Raw genomic sequence first — 18,759 nt, forward strand, 5'->3', positions numbered from 1 at the left:
CCATTTCCAATTTCTATACTAAAATATCAAGTAATAAAAAATATTGATCAAGAATTCTTATTTATTTTAAATTTGTTGTTTTTATATTTATCTGTATTTTGCAAACGAGAGACTATGAGGAACGGAGGAAGCCATTAAATCGGCCGTTGCTTAAAACTGCTGTAGGCTACTTTCTCCCTCTCGCAAACAACCCGCCCGTTACATCCCACTCGGAACTCAGAAGGGCATTCTCGTAATCTCGCTCTATAAATAAGCTTCCTCGATATGCTCGACTCCCCTGTCTCTCTCTATTACTCTCCTTTCCTCTTTCTATCTCTTACTGTTTGTGAGTCTCCAGGACGAGCTTCAGCTCTTCCTCTCCTTTATTACCTTGTCAGTTCTCCTTTCTCTCTCTCCCCGTCTGTCTCTTCCTCGCTTTCTTTCTCCTCTTCAATCCCTGATTGTTTTCTCTTCCCCTTCGTGTCTGCTCGTTCCGATTCGGTCTCCGGTGATGGCTAGGGTTTCGGCCGGCGTCGAACGCGAGCCTCGGCGAAGCCTCTGATGCGGGAGAGAAGGCTCTCTTTCCGCCAAGAGAGCAGCGTGTGCGACGTAGCGGTGATCTCGTCCTTCCCGTTCCGAGTTCCGAAGCAAGGTTCTTGGATGTTCTTCGGTGGTGATTTGTGGCGACTCAGAAGGGAGGAGGTTTGAATCGGCTGATGAAAACGGGTGGGGTTGCCTTCAGATCGAAGTAGATTAGGCTTTGACTGCTTGCGTGCGTGGTCCGAGCTAGTTCGCGAGGTCTCAAGGTGGCACTTTTCAAGTTGGGAGCGAGATTGGGTTGCATGCCTGTTTCTTGGATTCAGGGGTTCAAGTCCCACTGTATCGCGTGATCTTTGATCGTTCACGAAGTATCTGGAGGCTGGTTTGAAGCAAATCGGAGGCAGTTCTTGAAGGATTTGTAAATATTTGAGGGTTTTTTTTTTAGAATTTGGTTCTATTTTTCTTTGATTTTTTGGGGAAAAAAAAGCGGCGTTTTCTGTTAGGAAAAGTGCCCTTCCCTGGATTTTTAACTTATATAAGGATGCTTCCATAAGCCCTAAGTCCAGCAACCAAACGCCCGTAATAAGTTCTTGTTTTATCCTTACCCTTATCCTCATTCTCGCAATCACGGCAAGGTTTCCTAGAGAATTTGACTGATATTGGAAGGAAAAGAGGGATTTGAAGAAGGGGAATACCCGTCTCTGGTTCCTCTATTTGCTTTTGGTCTCGAGAGCCATCTTAAAGAGATGGCCACGACAATGGCGGTGAGAAGCGGCGGGGGTGGTGGTTTGGAGAAGGAGCCCATGGACACGGGGAAGTACGTGAGATACACGGCAGAGCAGGTGGAGGCGCTTGAGAGGGTCTACGGTGAGTGCCCGAAGCCGAGCTCGGTGCGCCGTCAGCAGCTGATCCGTGAGTGCCCGATCTTGGCCAACATTGAGCCGAAACAGATTAAGGTCTGGTTCCAGAACCGAAGGTAAGAGCTTGGTGGAATGGTAAGGAGGGTGGACGTGGTTAATCATATTGTCTCTAGATTCGTGAATCTTGGTAGTAGTTTCTTCAAACCGTCAAGGTTGGAGTGTTTGAATGATTTTATTTTTATGCTACTTTGCTTTCTAGTTTTTTTTATAAAAAAAATTCGTTTTTCAGTTCATTTCATAATGAAGCCATCCCAAATTTTTTTAACATAAGCTTGTGATGAAACTCGTAATAAAATCTTCGAAAAAGGAAAAGAAAAGCAGTAGGAGTGAGGGAGATAAGGTGTAAGCCAAATCCAGTTAATGGTTGCACTAATTTTGCGCTAGACATGACGCCCTTTACAAACTCTGGAATATTGATTAAATTATTTTCAACTGCACTGTCTTTTTCATTGCTCATTTGTCACTCCTTAATCTCTTTGGGTTGTATGGATGGACCGCTTTGGAAGTTTGAAGTTTCGTCTTGCATTACATTTTCAATTTTGCAAACTTGCCCTGGCAACTTGGAGGTTTGGAATGATTAAGATTAGTGCCTTTCTCTTCTCCTAGGTGTCGTGAGAAGCAAAGAAAAGAGGCTTCTCGGCTTCAGGCTGTTAATAGAAAGTTGACTGCGATGAATAAGCTTTTGATGGAGGAAAATGAGCGCCTTCAGAAGCAGGTCACACAGCTGGTTCATGAGAATGCTTACATGCGACAACAGCTACAGAATGTAGGTTTCACACTTCTCTGTTTTATAGTTAGTTGCTTAATTCTATGTGGTATGAATGAAATTAGTGGCAAAGTATGACATAAAGCTTCACGTGCTCTTACAAGTTCATAAAAGGGCTTGAGGCGCCATTCCTGTATACAACTTGTTCATTTAGAATATTGTTGTTTCAGGTGTCAACCAAGCTGCTGCCAAGCATAGCTTCTTGGTTTTCTACTAAGAAATGCAATATTATGGAGTTTTTGATTTGATGAAATTTATTCTGTTTTTTCTTCATCTGTGATAGGCGTCACTGGCTAATGACACAAGCTGTGAATCAGTTGTGACCACTCCCCAAAATGCTCTAAGAGATGCAAGTAATCCTGCTGGGTATAATCTTCTTCCATTCCCCTTGTAGATGCAATGTATGCTTTTCAAGTCAAGTATGATTTCATTATTTTATGAACTCTTCACTTTTGTGCTATTTTGCAGACTCCTGTCCATTGCTGAGGAGACCTTGGCAGAGTTCCTTTCAAAGGCTACAGGGACTGCTGTCGATTGGGTCCAGATGCCTGGGATGAAGGTAATGTAGCAGTTAAGTGACATTTGGCAGCTACATGCCTGAGAGCATGACCCTACCGGTACGCTCTATACCGTCTGGTTTGGACCGGTAGGGTGTACTATGTCCGAGAGAATCCATTTAGTATTAAAGCATCTGTGAAATATTTTTCTTCTCAACTCGTGTATAAATCTGGTGGTCAATAATTTGTTCTCTTGGTGTATTTTGTGATTAGCCTGGTCCGGATTCGATTGGGATTGTTGCTATTTCACATTGTACCAATGGGGTGGCAGCACGAGTGTGTGGTCTAGTGAGTTTAGAGCCTACAAAGGTTAGGTTATCCTTTCTGAACTTTTAAAATCTTTTATTTCTGTGAGAAATTGACAAGAATCAAAAAATACATTTATCTCATTTTGATGGATTTGATAATTTTCTTGGATGAAAAGCCAGTATTGATTTAGAAACAAAAGATTTAGAAGGCCAAAAGAACAAGTGACCTAAAAGAAAAAATTAATATGTTTAACTGTATAAATAATACCATCGTTAATTTTTTTCTCTCACAACTGTTGAACTTATCATTGGCAGATTGCAGAGATCCTCAAAGATCGTCCATCATGGTTCCGTGATTGTCGGAGCCTTGAAGTCTTCACTATGTTTCCTGCTGGAAATGGAGGTACAATTGAACTTGTGTACATGCAGGTCAGAAACTGAAAATACTTTCTTTTATGGTCTGGACTACAGTTAATCTTCCTTGAGTTTGTTACTTTTTTTTCTCTCACTTCTGTTTTTTTTTTCCATTTGATCTCTTTGGTTTTGGTTTTGTTCAGACTTATGCTCCAACTACATTAGCTCCTGCACGTGACTTTTGGACTCTTAGGTACACCATAGGTTTAGAAGATGGTAGTCTTGTGGTATGTTCTGTAGCCTGTCATCAGGCCTGATGATCCAGTCTAATACTTATGGCGCTTATAAAGACTTATGTTTGCTAATGATGTTATATCTCAGGTTTGTGAGAGATCTTTGAGTGGTTCTGGTGGTGGCCCTCATGCGACTGCTGCTCACCAATTCGTAAGAGCTGAGATGCTTCCCAGTGGATATTTGATTCGGCCATGCGATGGCGGGGGCTCAATTGTCCACATAGTGGACCATTTGGATTTGGAGGTATAGTTACATGTCATTTGCTTTTCCAATAAAAAGAAGAAAGAAAAGAAAATATCCTTGACTCTGTGTTCCTTCATCAGGCATGGAACGTTCCAGAAGTACTGCGACCACTTTATGAGTCATCCAGGATAGTGGCTCAGAAGATGACTACTGCGGTAGGTAATCAGATTTTTATGTTATGCAGCGCCCTGGCTATTTAATAGTTTGCCCCTCGTTTTTTGTTGTTCTTTAAGAATTGGAAGATGCAGTACCAACTAAATTGATTTCTGTCACAAAACTATTCATCTCTGCGGGCTCGCAGTTCTTAAATTTATGCTAATAGTCTTATTCCTTACGTTGATTTGGTCTCTGGTTTGGCAGTTGGGAAAGTAAAGGGAAAAGAAATGAGAAAACTGGGTTTGATTAGGTGTACATAGATTAACAGTTAAGCTGAGTGCTATTACTTCCCATCATATTTCAGCATCCAAGTAGAGCCTTAGTAACATTGAGATGTCATTTAAACACCTTAATGATTTGGCCCATCCTCAGTTCTAAGTTAGCTGTTTCTCTACTGAAAACGAATTGGTTGTCTTGTTGTTTGAAGGCACTGCGTCATGTAAGACAAATAGCACAGGAAATGAATGGCGAAGTGGTCTATACTTTGGGTAGACAGCCTGCTGTTCTGCGAACTTTTAGCCAAAGATTAAGCAGGTGAATTATCCCGTAATAAATTATGCCAGTATATAATTTAATATCATGAACTTCATCGTACTCTCATCCCTTATATATCTCAGACTCCCCCTTTTTCTTTCATTTTCTTCCAGAGGCTTTAATGATGCTATCAATGGTTTTGTTGATGATGGCTGGTCACTTATGGGTGGTGATGGTGTGGAGGATGTAGTAGTTGCTACTAACACATCAAAGAAAATCAGTGCTCAGGCCAATTCTGCTAATGCTTTTTCAGTGTCTGGAGGTGTCATCTGTGCTAAGGCATCAATGCTACTGCAAGTAAGCTCTAAAGTTAAATGTTGCAACTCTCACCTTTCATTTTTCTTTGGGTGATTGCTCTATTTCTAATTTGTTTCTTGGGGATGCTTTTTGATATCTGAGCAGCATTTTCATATTTTATTATATAGTCATCAAAATGTAAGTTTAAGGCTATGCTTCCCCCCAACCTTCCCCCTGAAAACCAAAGTATCTAAGTGTTAAAAGTAGAAACTTCTATTAGCTATTTGGTCTACAGGATCAAGTACTTGTCTGAAAAGGAACTATAGATTCAGACACTACAAAACCTATTTTGAAAATCTGTTTATTAGTTCAGAAAATAGTTTAGCTGGGTGATTAATTTAAACCTATTTTTGAGATCTTATTGGCATTCATTTGCTTCCAAATGATTCCAGTTTAATGATCACCTAATTGGTTACCTATAAATGAATTTGGCAAGGTAAACTTGGCCTGCTAATCAATATTGGAGGTTCTAAAAATTAGTAACAGCAGCACATATTGGAATTTCTGTCGTTTTTTAACTAGATGTTACAAAAGCTAATATATTTTCTGGTCATTCTAGAATGTCCCTCCAGCTTTGCTGGTTCGGTTTCTGAGGGAGCACCGTTCCGAATGGGCTGATTACAATATAGATGCATATTCTGCAGCATCATTGAAAACTGGCTCATGTTCCTTTCCTGGATTGAGGCCTCTTAGATTTTCTGGGAGCCAAATTATCATGCCTCTGGCTCACACAGTGGAGAATGAGGAGGTATGTCTTCTATCAGCATACCATGGAAAGAACTAAGCATTTATGATCAAATAATATGTGATAATGGATTGTTTACATGTATTTATTGCATTGAGAGTTTGCTTGATTTTCTTTATCATAGCTGTAAAAATTCTTTTTCCTTATTTTGTCCATGTGTTTGGGACATCTTTAATATATGCTGAGTGGTATAAAGATTTGCATGACTGTCAAACCTATAACCTTGGCCATCTAGAAGGTTTATCTTTAACTTTGGCACGATCATTTCTCTAAGTCGAATAATACATGCAGTTTCTTGAAGTAGTTCGTCTTGAAGGCCAGGCTGTTGCTCAAGATGAGGCTATTTTATCCAGGGATGTTCATCTCCTACAGGTACCTTTTTTTTATTGATCTAAACATTCTAAGATATTCTTCTTCCCTATTAATATCTACACATTTAAATAGGATAAAATTCAACGGTATTATTTGTTGGTGAATATAAATTATAAGTGGAGTTTTTGGATTATTTGGTTAAGGTATGACCAAAAAAAATACAACTGCACATCAGTCCTGAAGGTTATGACTTCAGCATGTCATATAAAGGGTTATTACTTGCTATTCGTTTTTGGTTGGGTCAAAGCATTGCTAGTATGTAAGTAAAAAAATCTGATAAAATTTTGGCAGAGTTACAATCTATTTCACAAGATCGGCTTCCTTTTTTTTTTCTGTGTTCTTCTGTCTTTTAATTTTGGCATGTTTCTGTAGCTTTTCTCCATCAAAATTATCATTGTTCCGTATTGTTCTATAGCTTTTTATGAATTTATTGTCCTGGACAACCGATGCATGGAAACATCACTGATCCTGCCGAATTCATGCCTGTCAGCTTGTCCCTCTCTTTGTGAACCAATTTTATGATGATAATACTTAAATATTGGGAACAAGAAATAACAATGCAACTTTGTTAAACCCACTTACCAAAACATATTGTAACGCCTTAAAGCTGAACCAGAAGTGTTGAAGCATATTATATTAAAACTAATTTAGTTACCTAATCATGCACTGACCATTTTAAAAGCAGAACATCCTAAACACTACAGGGGTTTATAGTGGTTTATAACTTCTCCAGATTGTAAGCTATTACGTCTATTTTTTATTGGTTGCACCGCTATGAAATGATGTATCCGCTCCTGATCTATTGCTGTTAGAATCAATCTTTAAAGCTGTATTGGCATGATAATTATTTAACCTGTGGAAGTTTTACTAGCTTAATATCCAGACTGACAATTTAATAATTCTTTGGTTGTTTGTATTTGCAGCTTTGTAGTGGAATCGATGAAAATGCTGTGGGAGCTTGCTTTCAACTTGTTTTTGCACTGATTGATGAACTTTTCCCAGATGATGCTCCACTTTTACCTTCTGGTTTCCGTGTGATACCATTGGATACGAAATCAGTTGAGCATACATATCAGATTTGTACTCCTTTTCTCATTTACTTGTCCATTCATCTATTGCTGAGAGTGTGTACTGATTACAGATTTACGACAACCATGAAGCCTTACCCCAAATATTTAAGATAAATGTATTTCCAATCAGTTCACCAGCTTCTAGCCTTTATGCCATGCTAATGGATGTGCAAATCAAGCCTGACCTGCAAGAGGCTTGCAGTTTAACCTGCAAGCTGTGGGCCAGTTGTGGGCCTTCAATGAAATGCCCTGGCCCGTCCTGCATCTGAACCTGCAGTACACCAAATGGGCCCTAAGTAGCTGAAATTGTCTTTCATAACTTTGGAGCTAAAGTGCATGACTAGCCTGAATCAAATCATAGCTTGAACATAGCTACTCAATTTTCAGCTTTTTATCCTAGATTCTTTCTTTGTAGTGTCCTCTTAATTTGTTTGTGTTTGCAAGAGTAATTCTACAGTTCATATACTGTGGCACTTAGGATCTGAAGAAAACTGGTTCAACATTTTCTCCACACCGACATCATATATTCCCTGTAAATGCAGGAAGGTTTGTCTTCTAGTCGTACATTAGATCTAGCATCTAGCCTTGAAGTAGGCTCTGCCACAAATCGCTGTGCTGGTGACACGCCCACAATTGATCACAACTTGCGATCAGTGTTGACAATTGCCTTTCAATTTCCCTATGAAGTGAACCTTCAAGACAGTGTTGCTGCAATGGCCAGGCAGTATGTTCGAAGCATTGTCTCATCAGTACAAAGGGTCTCCTTGGCATTATCTCCTTCCCGACCTGGTTTGCATGTGGGGCAGAGGCTACTACCAGGTTCTCCAGAAGCTGTCACCGTTGCTCGGTGGATTTGTCAGAGCTACAGGCAAGTTCATCTGACTCTCCTTTAATTATCCTTTTACTCAAAAAGAAAAGAGACTCTTTTAATTTAGATCATGAATGATTTGTAGATTTCATGATTTGGAATTTTCTCATCCATGTTCTACAATATGTATGGGAGCACCATGTTGATATAAAAGACTCTATGTGCCACTCTATAACATATTGTAAGACATTAAGAACAACAAAGAGATGCCATGCCAGTCTCTTGCATCTTACAGTGGAATTTATTCTGCGATCTTATTGACTAGTTAAATTTATCTTCAATGTTTGTAGTTACTACTTGGGGATGGAGTTGCTGAGGTATGATGGTGAAACTGGAGAATCCTTGCTGAAAATGCTGTGGCATCATCAAGATGCCATTTTGTGCTGCTCTTTCAAGGTATGGTGAGGAGTGAAATTCCTTAGTGTGGCAAAAAATAAAATGCTTAGGTTTATTGTGCCGATATTTTGTTTATCCTATGATTCTGTTGAAGACATTAACTGCTGACATGCGGCTAGAAATCAGGGGGCTATTTGGGTCTGTTATGCTACACATGGATGGCATGTTGAGGCTTCGGTTTTAATTCTGGAATGATAATACTGCAGTTCTAGGTATGGTCAATAATAGGAAAACAGAATGCTGCAGATTGGAGATTCCATATGTCTTCATTGGATTAGGATACCAAAGAGTCCCTTTCGTAAATTGATCACCGTATATGATTTTGAGTCCTTGTTTTTTCTGTAGTTAGTTGGAGTAACTGCTGTTTTGTACTTCATTTATTAACTAATTTTTTAATCCTGTATTTATTTTTTGGGGGGTCTTGGGCTATGCCTACTTCTTTCCCTCAGAAGGAAAAAATAAAAAGAAGATAATACATGCAAGGTTAATATTGGACATTCCACTCTGAGTGAAGTACTGAAAGCACTCTTCATAGCCAGTGAGGCCAATTTATGATTGGATTTTGGCATGTTATATTTGTAGCACAAGAGGGAATTTTCTGGCATATTATGAGGATAACATTGGGTATCCAATCTCATAGATGAAAATTTGTAAATCTGGGCATCAAGGCTATGGGCTTATAGTTTGTGCAAGAACTGCCAAACATATTCTCGGATAAGCTACAGACTACCATCGTCTATATACAAAGTGCATTTTTGGATATGATGTTCTAGCATTCTGTTCAAGGTTAGCATGTCAGGGCATCCAAACACCCTCCAGGAAGTAAATGTTGTATAGGTTGTTCTATTATATTTTTCATAGTGAGTAATCAACAATTTTGATAAATGATCTGTTTAATTGGTGTGCAACATGATCTTGGTATAACACACCAGAGCAGAGCCAAAGGGAGCTAGCATATTTCTGCCTTGGATGGTTTCTTAACAGATTGTAAACACTGCTTTCCTGGACATGTTTTGAGATTCTGAATTGATGACTTTATTTTACAGATGCAACCAATTTTCACCTTTGCGAACCAGGCAGGGCTTGATATGTTAGAAACAACACTGGTTGCCCTGCAAGACATCAGTCTCGATAAGATTTTTGATGAATCTGGGCGGAAAGCTCTATGCTCCGAGTTTGCAAAGTTGATGGAACAGGTATGCATGTCTTCAACTTGTCATTCTCATGCACTATCTGCCTATCAGTGATCACTCTAAACTGGTTCCACTGGGGTTCAATTTAAGTAGTGAGCAGGTCTTTAAGGCTCATTCTTTTTCCAATTTCATTAATAAGTTTTGATATAGGATCCTATGTATTCGTGGAAAAACCAGTATATCTCACATGCATGTTAATATTTCACACCTTAGTTGGAAGTTATGTGATGTCTATATTCACAAAAGGGGAAAAATGGAGACGTAGCCCAGTAGAGTTTTAGGTTTCCCTCAGTAATTCTTTGAAATTTAAAATTGCAAGTTCCAAGATATGATCCAGAAATGAAAAGCTGTGTCGTGAGAGGTGGTCAGGATGAGGAATCAAATGCCAAAAAAGGACTCAATGGAGCTGTCTTAGAAGATTCAAAAATGTCAGGTCTGTTGATACAGTCGAGTTTTAAGGTCATGATCATTGGTAAGATTAGAGTATAAGAAGGATTTAGTGGGCTGTTGTGGTCCTAATAATGTGATGGAGGAAGCAGTTTGGGGGTGAGAATGATGCTAGTGGCCTGTCTGTTGTAACAGGTCAGAAGAGGAGCTATGAGTGGAGAGTTTTAGTGATGTGATCTCAATATGCAGTGGAACGTAATGAGTGGAGAGTTCTGATATTCACTGTTGTGTTCAAAGATGGAAAATGAAAATTTACTGTGATACACTTGGAAGACAAACAGAAAATGTTATGAGAGGGACTCATCATTATGAGTTTAGTTTAATACTCCTGCTAGAATCCGTTTGACAAGGGCTGAGTACTTAAGCTGTGACAGCTTTGGCGGCATTTTTCTTTTGTATGAGAGTTGAGGATGCCAACTGGTATGGCAGGAAAATTGGAAATGGACTGATGTTTGTTAGCCTGCAGGTTGAGAGGTCTTTTATGGGGTCTTCGTGACTCTAGAGTTGCTGTCTATAGCCGAGGCAGTCCTGATGGGCAGGCTTGGCTGTTGATAGTTTGACGTGTTCGTAGGTGGTGGTATTATGGAGGCAATATGAATGCCATTGGTCCCATTATGGTATATCTGATCATTGGTTGTGATCAAGTTGTTCAGTTTTGTCGAGCAATTTTAAGATGACTAGAGTTGAATGTACCAGGATGTGGCATGATTGCCAGATCCAAATGCTTTTAGCTTTTGCTTGGAGAGATTGGTACCCAGCGGGACTATTTTTTTTTTACCTGAAACCTTTTCTTTTTCTCTCTCTCTCTCTCTCGCTCTCTCTCAGTACAAGTTGGATTGGATTTGACAACTACACTAAACCTATTGCTCGCCCCTTAGTGACTCCTTTCGTATGGGCTAATCCCCACCTTTTAACCTTATATCCGATATTGAGGGCTGATTCTTAGTGGATTCAAATCCCTCTCCCTTGCCCAAGGTTGAGACCACCCAAGCTTGTTGGTATTTCCGCCAGTCAAATCCCTGAACGATTATATTGCCACTTTCTTGCTTCGCCAGTCTCTGGTTAATGTTTTAAATCATTTTCTATCATATCATCTCCTTATTCTGAGTGGCCAATAAAGTCCTTATGTGAGGGGTTCCATCTGTAAAAATGCCAGCCTCACTTTTTTGAAAAGAAATAATATAATATTTCAGGGTTATGCTTACCTACCGGCTGGTGTTTGCTTGTCTGGGATGGGCCGCCATGTTTCCTATGAGCAAGCTATTGCCTGGAAAGTCCCTGGTGAAGACAGCAACGTCCACTGTCTGGCTTTCTGTTTTATGAACTGGTCTTTTATTTAAGCAATGTTATCTATTCTGCGTTTGGAGCGGCAGATCCAGTTTTGTAAGTATAAAGATCCATGTTAATGCTATTTTTATTTAAATTAGAACAGGTTCTTTTGCCTGAGCCATTTTGCGGATGGGCTCTGTACTGAAGGATGAGTAATGGAAATGTCTTGCTTGTCATTGAATAAAATGAAAGCAGTGATGCTCTATTAGATCCAGAATGTGCTCAATTTTTGAGTAATCCGGCTGTCCTGTTCTCATTATGTTCAGGACCTTTGGCCGTCCGTATGATGGGCACACTTGCTGTTAACACGAGGGAACTTCTCATTCTTCTCATGAAGTATGTGATTCGGTCGTCATATCTTAAAGAGAGTTGAGTAGTCTTGGTGTATTCCCCCTCCGTTGATGTGAAATTGTTCGTACGGTTTTAAATGTATCAAGTGCTGTTGGTGCTGTTCAACAGTCCTATTATTCGTACGAACCGGAAAAACTAGTGGATATGACCTTCCTATTATTGCCAGTTTCTCGATATTAGTGTGGTTGCCATATCTAGGAACGAAAAGCAACGCTTTCAACTGCAGCAATCATCTGTGCTTATCAGAGTCACTGTGGAAAGCAGGACTCGGATCTGGACTCTTGTGCTCGATAAATGGCTTCAGTTTTTGACTTTTTCTAAGCCTAATTATTTTTAGACCATTAAACTACACCACTTAATCAATTCTAACTTACTAATTTTGTGCCTTTCTTACTTTCCAGCTATGAATTGAATATCGTGTAAGCCTCGGGATTTGTCTTCATGCTCGTGAACGCACGGGGAGCCCACGAGCCCATATGTAGTAACTAAAAGGCCCTCCTATCCAAGAAAAAGGAAAGTCTAACAAAATAACTTTACGTAACAGCAAGCATATAAAATATGAATTTGCTTGATTTTTTTACTGCTAACGTACGTCTATGTACATAAATATATCTGCCTGCCCGGAACCCACCTAGGCCCCAAGGCAGGAGGCCGACCCGGTGCTCGTGGAGCTGGGGACTTGCCATTCAGGGGTTGAAACGGGAGCGCTGCTTTTTCGCGACGAGATGGAGGCTCAGCTCTCGGAATAAAATGATAAAGAGAAAGGTCACAAAGAGTTATACTGATTTCAACTGCTAGCTGTTTATTGAGATGAAGCAACTATACAGGATGTTCCCATAGTAGCGAAGAGCAAACTTAACTCGTCATTTGCTAAAATTGACGGCTTTGAAGCTTGAAATCTAAAAACTGATGCGACCTTCAAATAAGCTGAACGGCCGACTGCTGAAATTTTGCTTCTATAAAGCTAAGATTCTATTACAATGTAGCCTTTTCAAAATCCTACCAGCATCACAGGAAAACAAAATTAAACAAGATGCAAGACAGAACCAAATGCATGACAGAGATCCAACTTTCTCAGGACTCAGCGTTTCAGCACCGTCAGATCTCGAGCTGCTTCAAGCGCTCTATCACGGTAGACTCTTCCAGATCCTTCGCAGCACCACCATCAACATTTTCCTCTTTCTCCACTGGAGGTTTAGCTGGAGGGGAGGCTGCCATAACTGGTGGTGGTTCCTTTGCCTGAACTGTGATAACCGGAGTACTAGCTGGAGCCGGAGGTTGCTTTACCTGAACTGAGATCGCTGGAGTATTAGCTGGGGCTGGGGGTTCCTTTACCTGAACTGGGACCGCTGGAGTTTTAGCTGGGGCTGGGGGTGGAGCAGCAAAGGCTGGCACGGCCGGTCTGACACGAACAGGTGAAGCCATACGAATCGGTGGGCCCATAAGTGGAGGAAGCTGATGCCGATGATCTGCTCGTGGTGGGTGTGCTGGTGGTGGTGGAAGGGGCGGAGCTGAAAAGACCGGCACCGCCGTCCTTATTGTTACCGGAGGCGCCATGCCATGGCAAGGCATTCTATAGTGCCGAACTGGTACATATGGAGCTGCTCCAGCTGCAGGGAACTTCTGAGGCCGGGTGCTGCGGTTTTCTGGTTGCAGGAAGGGAGATGGAGGACCACCATCAGTCGTTGCTGGGGAGGTTGGGCGGATTCTTGGAGAAGATTTCGGTCGGATCAGAGGTAAGATCTTCGACCCGGTGGATGGAGAAGGCTGAAATGATGGCTTTCTATCTGGCTGTATAGGAAACTTCTTTGGGAATGGTGTCGCATTGGGGTTGTTGGCCATTGCCATCTTTTCCTTCAGGCGATAGTTCAAGAGAGCCCGGGCAATTATGATCTGCTCCTGCTCGTCGTTGTTCTCAGGTTCGCTTGATGAGCTTGCTGATTGCTTTGCCACTAGCATACCAGAAGATGATATTATAAGCACTGAACAGAATCTAACTTCAGAACAAGTTACAGATACAAGTGCTCTAGCTACAGAAGTACATTATCGACACATTTCCTAGGGAACATTCCCCAATATGCTTTCTGAAGCCAATTTATGATGGCAAAGGGCGACTAGGTGACTAAATATTTCCCTCTATCACCAAAATGGACGAGAAATCTTATATCATACTTCAATAAGATGATGTGACTGTTGACCTTAATTACATCAACGAGTTTTTAAACCATGGGCATGCCACTGAAACCAATATATAATATATTCTAGCAACAAAAGACTTACCATTTCAAAATCAAAAATCATGGCTAAAAGGATCACTATTCAAAAAGGATTATATCATGGTTCTACAGTAAGTGCACCCCTCAGGCACCAAATTGGACACCTAAAACCTGTGAAAAAATTTGCACCAAGGCTTCAGGAAAAAAAAAATCCTATTTCAATTTAGTTCAGGGCCTTCATTCTCCCCCAAAAAAAAAGACAAAAAAAAAAAGTTCTGTATGTGTATGTGTCCAAGTACTAGAAAATTTTGTTTAACTAGCAAATGCTGATTATTATTCAAATACATATAATGGACATATACACACATATAAAGATAATATATATCTATTTATGTATGTATGTATATGTACACAAACACCTATGTAAGCACATATGCACGTTTATATATACATATATTTCCCTTCAGGATAGAAGCTGATTCCAGTTGGCCATCAAGTTCTTCCCACATTCGTCCATCATGTTTACCTATGTATTTCCTAGTTTGGTGTAACTTTCAGTTTTCTGAATGCACTCTACACGAGAAACTAGCTTATCTACAGCTATGCTTGTGCATGCTTTCAGGACATATCCATAGACAAGAAACCTTAGAGAATCTTAACATCTGATACTTTCTTTGATGACCGTTTGATGTTTAGCCCATACAGAGTAAGCATTCTGCATTTAGTCCCTGTGCGCTGCTAGGCCAGTGCTCTGAAAACAAGTAGACCTGTTTCTGTACACAGTTATATCTGGTTTTTTACACAGCCGTGCTTAAGTATGTGGCAATCTAGGGACTAAACATAAAACGATCATCAGAATCAGTAGGAAAAAAGTTTTCAAACAGGGATAAACATAACATGGTGGTCAGTTAAAGCAGTGAACCTCAATTACTGCTACATATTAGCTTGTAATATAAGAGATAATATGTAAAAGCTAGTATAACTGTATAAGCATGAGACTCACATTGTTTTAGTGAAGACCATGCTGCCATAGCAGCATTCTTCTCTGCCTGCTTCTTGTTCTTAGCTGGCTCCCCTGTGAATATGATCCCAGCAAGCTCCACTGTGCACGTGAAGACAGGTAGGTGTCCAAGGCCGGAGCGCACGGTTGTGTATGATGGCAGTGGAGCTCCAACTCTTTGAGCAATTTCCTGTAGAAGGTTCTTGTAAACCCCCGTCTCATCCTGCTCAAGAGAGGCATCAAAGTGAAGCTATCCAGGCTAAGAACTTAAGCATTAAGAGTTGATAACAGTGTACTAATGTAAGCAACTTTCTGCAATGCAAACCCAACACAAAACCCATGTACAGTAGAAATATGGAGACACTCTAGACATGGTTTGCAAAAAGACTTCTTCAGAATTCAGCTATAGCATATTGGAACGGATCATGTTATGCACATTTTTTGGTCAATCGGGTAACCATTATAAGATATTATAAAGAAATATATTTCTCCTTTTATGTATATGAAAACTTGAAAAGGTAAAAAGATGCATATGCACATAGAGCTTAGGACCTTAAAAGCCAAAAAGAATAACTCTTGATGCAAGTTCATTCCGTGGATCAGTGATGAATATGCATGGTTGGCTGATGACTAATGATGTTTCAGAATAGCCAGTGCTAATTTTGCATTTCCTTGCAAAAAGTAGCATCCAATTGCCCTTAATAGAGTTTTGCTTGTTGGGTCAAACATCAACTGATCAAAGAGCTGGACAAACTCAGGTCATCAAGTAGCATGTGACATAACCTTGTAATCTATCTTCATTTTTATACTGGGCCAGAAGCTAGCACATCCACTTAGACAGAATAAAACAATTATTTCCATTACAGGTTCACCAAAACACAAACAGTTTGAAACAAAGACCATATAGTTGCCTTAACAAAGATCATGTAGTCTTACTCATCTACACGCTATTTGTGTGCTAGAATAACGAGAGAAGTAAGATTGTTCTATCAATCCCCTTAAAGAGGAACTATATGTAATGTGTATGGTGCACCCATCCTATGTTGGGTCCTGAGTGATGGGTCGTGCTTAGGAGCAAGAAGCCACTCCTAGTAATTCAGCTGGACGACAGAACCCATGGTGCAACTAGTTCAAAAGGGCGTTGCAGGAAGGAGTCGAACCACCATTATGCAGTGATCCTTGCTTCTAAGGTCATCACTTTCTACTCTCAACATCTGGTATGGGCCCCAATTACAAATCAATTGCTTATCATCCATACGCCCCTGCTTCCAACTAGTGTTTGTTTAATCATCCTGACTGATAAATTCTGAATGAGAGGGACAAAGCCAACCAACCTGACGATGGATTTTCAAATTTGCTGATAAATAAACAATAACGAATAAATCAGCAACAATGAAGCTGATCTACAAAAATACAAAAGTCTAATTCACCCATAAAATAAAAATGTTTCTGGAGACAATCTGCCACTAAGTAGTCGTTGGGCGGCTTGGGCCGCACTACCGTGACTCAATAGTGCGGTTAGGTGTGTCTCCCAAATTTCAAAGTCACCCGCTCCGTGCTCCCACCATCTTCATCCACAGGTCAGCCCCCAACCAAGTCAAAATATTCATGGATTTGACTGGATTTTTTTTTTTTTAATGTCAGTTGTCCTACTACTGAGGTCACGCATTAAGCTGATCAGCTCATGCAGAACACCGGAACGTGCTTGGACTGCGAACAAAAAGTTAGGCGATGCCCCCAAAGACGTTCGCCAATAAATTAAACTCCAAAGTACTTAATTATTCGTTTATTACATAGATTAGGAGATGGATTGCGATTTATAAATAATTTAACTAGAAGCTATTATGGGGGTCGACGACCATGCAATGTAATCATAGCACGACTCCCCCAGGCCCCAAAGGCCTGGCGGGCTCCGTCCTTCGTGACGAAAATGCCCTCCTTGTTGCATTAATCACGAAAATGCCACGCACTTTCCTCTAAAATTTGGTGCCGTTAAAATAAAAAAGAAGAAACTCTCTCTTTCTTAACTAATTCGTGGCTTCAGTGGATAACGACGCTCACGGACCTTAACGACGCGCAAGCGCTACCCTAACGGAAAACCACGCGCGCGAGAGAGAACGTGGAACACAAAACGACGGCTCCGACAGATAAATAAAAATCGAGAGGGACAAAACAAAAAAAAAAGGAAATTCGGAAAAACAAAAAAAGGCAAGGAAACCTTCGAAAATTTAAAAACCAACCTCTTTCTCCGTCGCCGTTCGGCAGACGTTACCCCTCACTAAAAGAACGAGTCAACTCGTGATTCGCGAAGCCCTTTTTCTTCGAGCAATTTATTTGCTTTAGAAAAAGTACCGTTCTTTTGCTAAACAGAAGGGAGGGAAAAGAAATGACGAAGTAAGCGACACAGGAGTCCTTCATTCCATCTCAGTTCATATCACATGAAAAAAAAAAAGTTTAAGCAAAAACAAGAATTTCCGTAAAAGCTAAAACTTTCTACTGGAAGAGGGAAAGAATTGGGGAAAGAAATTTCTCAACAGAAGCGGCTGGCTAAACTTTACCAACCAACAAAAAAAAAACCCGGCTGATTGGGATTCTAAGAGAAGAAAGGACGCGTCAGTTGTTCAACCCATATCTATTTTTATGACATAAAATTGGGGAAGAAAATCTCTTCTTCAACTTGACTTAAAGAGTTATTACAAAGAATCGGGAGGAAAAAAGGAAAAATATTTTTCCCCCCAAATATTATATGTTTATTTCTGAATGCATTGCTCGTTTTCTACAACTTTTGTGTCACGCGGAGCCGATTCCAATCCTAGGAGGGGAAAGAAAAAAGAAGAAAAAAAAAAGCGATCTTTCCGTTTCCTTTTTTACTTAGAAATGAAGAGAACCTAGATTTTGATGTTGACGAGGAACATACCAGGATCCGGGCGGCGAGGGAGTGGGAGGGGCCCCGGTTGGCGAGGGCGTGGAGGGCGACCTCGGCCGCGGAGTGCTCCGCCTGCCTCAACGTCGTGCAGAAGCTCGGGCTCTCAAAGACCTCGCCGTTAAAGTTGACGGTGGCCTTGAACCTCGGAGCATGGTCCGGCCCCTCCCTTATGCAAGTGTACGACGGCAGATTGAAGCAGCTCCGCTGCGCCAGCTCCTGCAACTGATTCTTATACATCTTTATCCCGATCGATCAATCGATCAATCCCCTGGCCTGGAATAACCAAAATTTTCCTTCCGATCGCCGGGCACGGTCGCGATCGGCCCTCTCCACCCGCCGCCGCGCAGGAGAGCTCGATTTCCCGCGAGGGTTGGGGCGGGCCGCCACGGACGGTCCAGATCGGAGCGCCCGCCGCAGCCGGAGAAAATGTCTGCTTTTCTCGGAGATCGCTCCGCGATTGGCGGTGGATTCGTCGGGATACCGCCGGAATCTGAGCCTCGGATGCGAGGTTTAGCTAGGGTTTTCCTTCATCTCCCCCTTTTCTCTCTCTAGTTGGGTACTCATCGGAGGAAAAAGAGAGATCTGGAAAGCGGGGAAGAGTGGGAAAAACCGGAGGAAAGCCCACTTTTTTATATTCTTTTTTTATATATATATATTCTTTTATTCATTGCCTTTTAAGTTGGCCTGTTTAAGTTTTCTTTACACAAATGAACAAAAATGAGACACATGATATTTTTACTCCCATATATTCTAACCCGCTACAAATACAATGATGCGTGTAACTTTGTAATATCACTTAAAAGAGTGAGATAAAAACTAAGCCCTTTTACCCTGTTAAGCCGTCAGTTACGCTCGCGAAACTCGCTCAGCGCCAAGCCTCCACATGGTAAATCACCTGACGGTCGTGTATCGCACCAAGCCATGGCTGCCACTAAAGACGGAGTAACGAAGCAAGCAG

At 40.9% G+C, this 18,759-nt stretch overlaps 2 protein-coding genes across 5 annotated transcripts; one reads left to right on the forward strand and one right to left on the reverse strand.

The window, feature by feature from the left end:
- Positions 1-274: 274 nt before the first annotated feature.
- Positions 275-13,871, forward strand: LOC103708411 (homeobox-leucine zipper protein HOX9-like). Of its 4 annotated transcripts, none has more exons than XM_017843148.5 (18): positions 275-1,514; positions 2,046-2,205; positions 2,489-2,571; positions 2,674-2,764; positions 2,976-3,071; positions 3,326-3,439; positions 3,568-3,651; positions 3,746-3,901; positions 3,982-4,056; positions 4,485-4,591; positions 4,705-4,888; positions 5,448-5,636; positions 5,925-6,005; positions 6,929-7,063; positions 7,618-7,943; positions 8,234-8,339; positions 9,386-9,535; positions 11,173-11,522. In XM_017843148.5, the coding sequence occupies exons 2-18, from the start codon at positions 2,110-2,112 to the stop codon at positions 11,317-11,319; spliced, it is 2,220 nt and encodes a 739-aa protein (XP_017698637.3). In that variant the 5' UTR covers positions 275-1,514; positions 2,046-2,109; the 3' UTR covers positions 11,320-11,522. The 4 variants fall into 4 exon arrangements, with proteins under 4 accessions (XP_017698637.3, XP_088575392.2, XP_088575393.2 ...); XM_088719266.2 differs by lacking the exon at positions 11,173-11,522 and adding an exon at positions 12,061-13,871 and having other exon boundaries at positions 278-1,495; XM_088719267.2 differs by having other exon boundaries at positions 278-1,495; positions 6,929-7,107; positions 7,635-7,943.
- DRB2 (dsRNA-binding protein 2) lies at positions 12,442-18,477 on the reverse strand. The gene is made up of 3 exons (XM_008793318.6): positions 17,793-18,477; positions 14,879-15,098; positions 12,442-13,611 (listed from the first exon to the last, which is right to left on the reverse strand). The coding sequence occupies exons 1-3, from the start codon at positions 18,036-18,038 to the stop codon at positions 12,758-12,760; spliced, it is 1,320 nt and encodes a 439-aa protein (XP_008791540.1). The 5' UTR covers positions 18,039-18,477; the 3' UTR covers positions 12,442-12,757.
- Between the last annotated feature and the right edge of the window lie 282 nt (positions 18,478-18,759).

The sequence above is a fragment of the Phoenix dactylifera genome, chromosome 3, assembly GCF_051530095.1.
Source record: "Phoenix dactylifera cultivar Ajwa chromosome 3, Ajwa_hap1_PhDact_Kaust_v1.1, whole genome shotgun sequence".
In the NCBI taxonomy this organism is placed as follows: domain Eukaryota; kingdom Viridiplantae; phylum Streptophyta; class Magnoliopsida; order Arecales; family Arecaceae; genus Phoenix; species Phoenix dactylifera.

Coding starts and splice junctions, on each gene's coding strand:
- LOC103708411 (XM_088719267.2), top strand. CDS start 1,266: ATGGCCACGACAATGGCGGTGAGAAGCGGCGGGGGTGGTGGTTTGGAG. Junction 3,652..3,745: donor TAGAAGATGGTAGTCTTGTG/GTATGTTCTGTA, acceptor GTTATATCTCAG/GTTTGTGAGAGATCTTTGAG. Junction 4,057..4,484: donor CTCAGAAGATGACTACTGCG/GTAGGTAATCAG, acceptor TGTTGTTTGAAG/GCACTGCGTCATGTAAGACA.
- DRB2 (XM_008793318.6), bottom strand. CDS start 18,038: ATGTATAAGAATCAGTTGCAGGAGCTGGCGCAGCGGAGCTGCTTCAAT. Junction 15,099..17,792: donor CCCTCGCCGCCCGGATCCTG/GTATGTTCCTCG, acceptor TCTCTTGAGCAG/GATGAGACGGGGGTTTACAA. Junction 13,612..14,878: donor ATGGTCTTCACTAAAACAAT/GTGAGTCTCATG, acceptor CTGGTATGCTAG/TGGCAAAGCAATCAGCAAGC.